At 51.8% G+C, this 2,407-nt stretch overlaps 1 protein-coding gene across 1 annotated transcript, besides 2 other annotated features; it reads right to left on the bottom strand.

Annotated features, from left to right (window-relative positions):
• On the bottom strand, positions 1-2,407 carry Tc00.1047053504245.9 (hypothetical protein, conserved; the record flags this gene model as incomplete). The annotated part of the gene is made up of 1 exon (XM_797613.1): positions 1-2,407. A coding segment is annotated over one exon (2,407 nt), but the record flags the coding sequence as incomplete, so codon positions are not given.
• Positions 1-2,407: a sequence feature (areas not merged during assembly with more than two copies in the genome that could not be assigned to a particular haplotype).
• Positions 1,671-1,691: a microsatellite.

The following is a 2,407-nucleotide window of genomic DNA, read 5'->3' as shown; positions in this document are numbered from 1 at the left end:
TTTCTAAAGCGAAGCGTGGATGATTCCGTCGATGTCACGCCCGCGCCATATGCCATCAACTCCTCCACAGCAGAAAAAAACTGGCAAGAAGGCAGGACATAAAAACGCTTCGAGAAGGCAAAAAACCGCCACTGCAGCACCGCATCTCTCACAACGTCTTCAATCTGCCCGAGATATTTCGTCTCGGATCCACCTGGCGTATACCGTTCTTCCGGCATTTTTGTTAGAAAGCGTTCGACCACAAGCTGCGATCCGTCGGTCACACGAAGATTGCAAGAGACAAGCATGTCTGTCGCACCTTCCATCACCTTCACAAAGCGTATAATTGTCGTTGGCAGGAGTGGTGTTATTTCTGTTCCATGCGTCTCCATCTCCCGGGGAGAAGAGACACGCGGACTGCTTCCACCGGTTCCTCCCCCGTCGCCTCCCTCTTCCTCCAGAAGCCCATAATATTCCGCAAAGTTGCTCATGGCAGCGCTTCCACCATCCTGAACGTGAAACGACTTGAACTTGTTCTCCTTGAGACCCAAAGCGACCAAGGCAAAAGCGAGCCGGACATCCAACGGCTGCACTGGCTCACCCCCCACAAATTGCACCAGGTCCACAATGACAGGATCACGACGGCGACACTGCAGAAAAATAAGGTCCACTCTGGATATCAGTTTGTGCTGCACATAGTTCAGGTGTCCCTGGAGTTCTTGTATCGCCAAAAAAAAGCAATAATCCTGCAGCTTGCGGAGAGGACGCTTCACGAGCGCATTTTTGGTGGAGCCAAACAACTGTACCACCATCAGAGGGCAGCGGGTGGCGGGGGAAAGTGAAGGTGATGGGACTGTTAATGAGGGTAGATGCGCAGTGTCCCTCACAAATACGAGGCGGATGAAGTGAAACACGTCCGTCTGAACGTCATCCGCCACCACAAAGCATTGCTCCCGGTTGTAAATATTGATGAGCTCGAGCCTGGAGCAATTACTCGTAATGCGTGAAAGTATCTTCTTGCACTGATGCTGCAATTTATAGTAGATGGGCAGCTTCAGAACAGTCGATCCCCGACAGTAAAATGCAGCTGGTAGTGACACTGTGGATTCTTGATTTCCACTGGCAATGGATGGTGGAGAAGAGAATTGGTCTCCCCAGTTGCGCGGCATCCATTCATTCTGAGCGTTCTGAGTATCCCGCAACTGCTTTAAAAGGTGCAACTGACAGACCTCCCTTATTTTCGCCTCGATCAGTCGACGAAGATTTTCGCAGAGTTGTCGGCACACACCAAAGTCTCCCTCGTGCTCGCTAAACAAAAGACACACCCGTTGAGCATCGTCACGTGCGTCGGCCGTCACGCAAATAAAAATCCACCGTAGCGCAAAGTGTTTCTTATTCGGCACAAAAAGAAAACCGGAGGCAGCGGCTTGAAAAACACAGACTAAATCATCCGCCAGGCAACGCTGGAAGACATGCGAAAGAGCCAACGCAGGACTAACAGCACAACTACTCGAGAACTGCTGCGTAAACTCCACGGTAAATGAATCAGCCTCAAAGCAGGGAGCACTAAGTAGGGCAGGTGACACGGCGAAAGCCAACAGTTCCGCAAGGCCGGAAATTTTTGGGACGGCATTCAGAACCTCCTGCGATTCTTGTGCCAACTCACGCAAATAACCTTCTTCTCGGTCCAAATCATCATCATCATCATCATCGTTGCTGTTTTTGCCCTCATTTTTATTGTCATATTCAAAGCCGGTGAGGGAAGGTGCCGCCCTGGTATTTGTCGCCTCACCCTGAACGAGAGAACGCAATGCCTCGAACGGTGCCGAGTGCAGGCATTCCGTCAGACAGTGGCATGCCACACTCCTAGCGAGATCCGATGCAAGTACATTAAAAAAGCCTTGAACCGCCTTCGGCAGCTCGTCGAACGGCAAGGCCTGCCTGAAGAGTAAACTCAAATCCTTCACAGAAGATTCCTTGGCGAAAAATCGTGGTGGTATCTTCGCATCGTCCACCTGGTTCTCTGGCCGATCGCGCAACAGTTCTCCAAATATTCGTCGTGTCACCTCCGCTGGTGGATTGTACCTGTCGCGCGAAAGATCTACCAGCTGCCTGGGAGCGGTCTTTACAAAGAAACGCAGCAGAAGTCGTCTTTGGGAAGCACACAGCGCCTCATCGGAAGCAATGGGTGTCCAGAAAGACATATATGCATCACTATGCTCATCTGAGCTGTGCTCGGGTGAGAGGACGCTGACGCAATCTACGTCCCTGCCATCCTCCGAGACGAGAAACAGCGCGATCCTCATAAGGAACGGAAGTGCTGCGGGATCCTCACAATCAGCACTCCCGGATTGCAGGGCCTTTAAAGTGTTCGTCGCTGCAACATCCCCCGCAACCTGCTCGGCGTGTCGGTGGATTTTCCCGTTCA

The sequence above is a fragment of the Trypanosoma cruzi genome, genomic scaffold (genome assembly GCF_000209065.1).
Source record: "Trypanosoma cruzi strain CL Brener 1047053517149 genomic scaffold, whole genome shotgun sequence".
Taxonomy (NCBI): Eukaryota; Euglenozoa; class Kinetoplastea; order Trypanosomatida; family Trypanosomatidae; genus Trypanosoma; species Trypanosoma cruzi.
The sequence above is the reverse complement of the archived record's forward strand: the minus strand, read 5'-3'. Positions and strand labels throughout refer to the sequence as shown.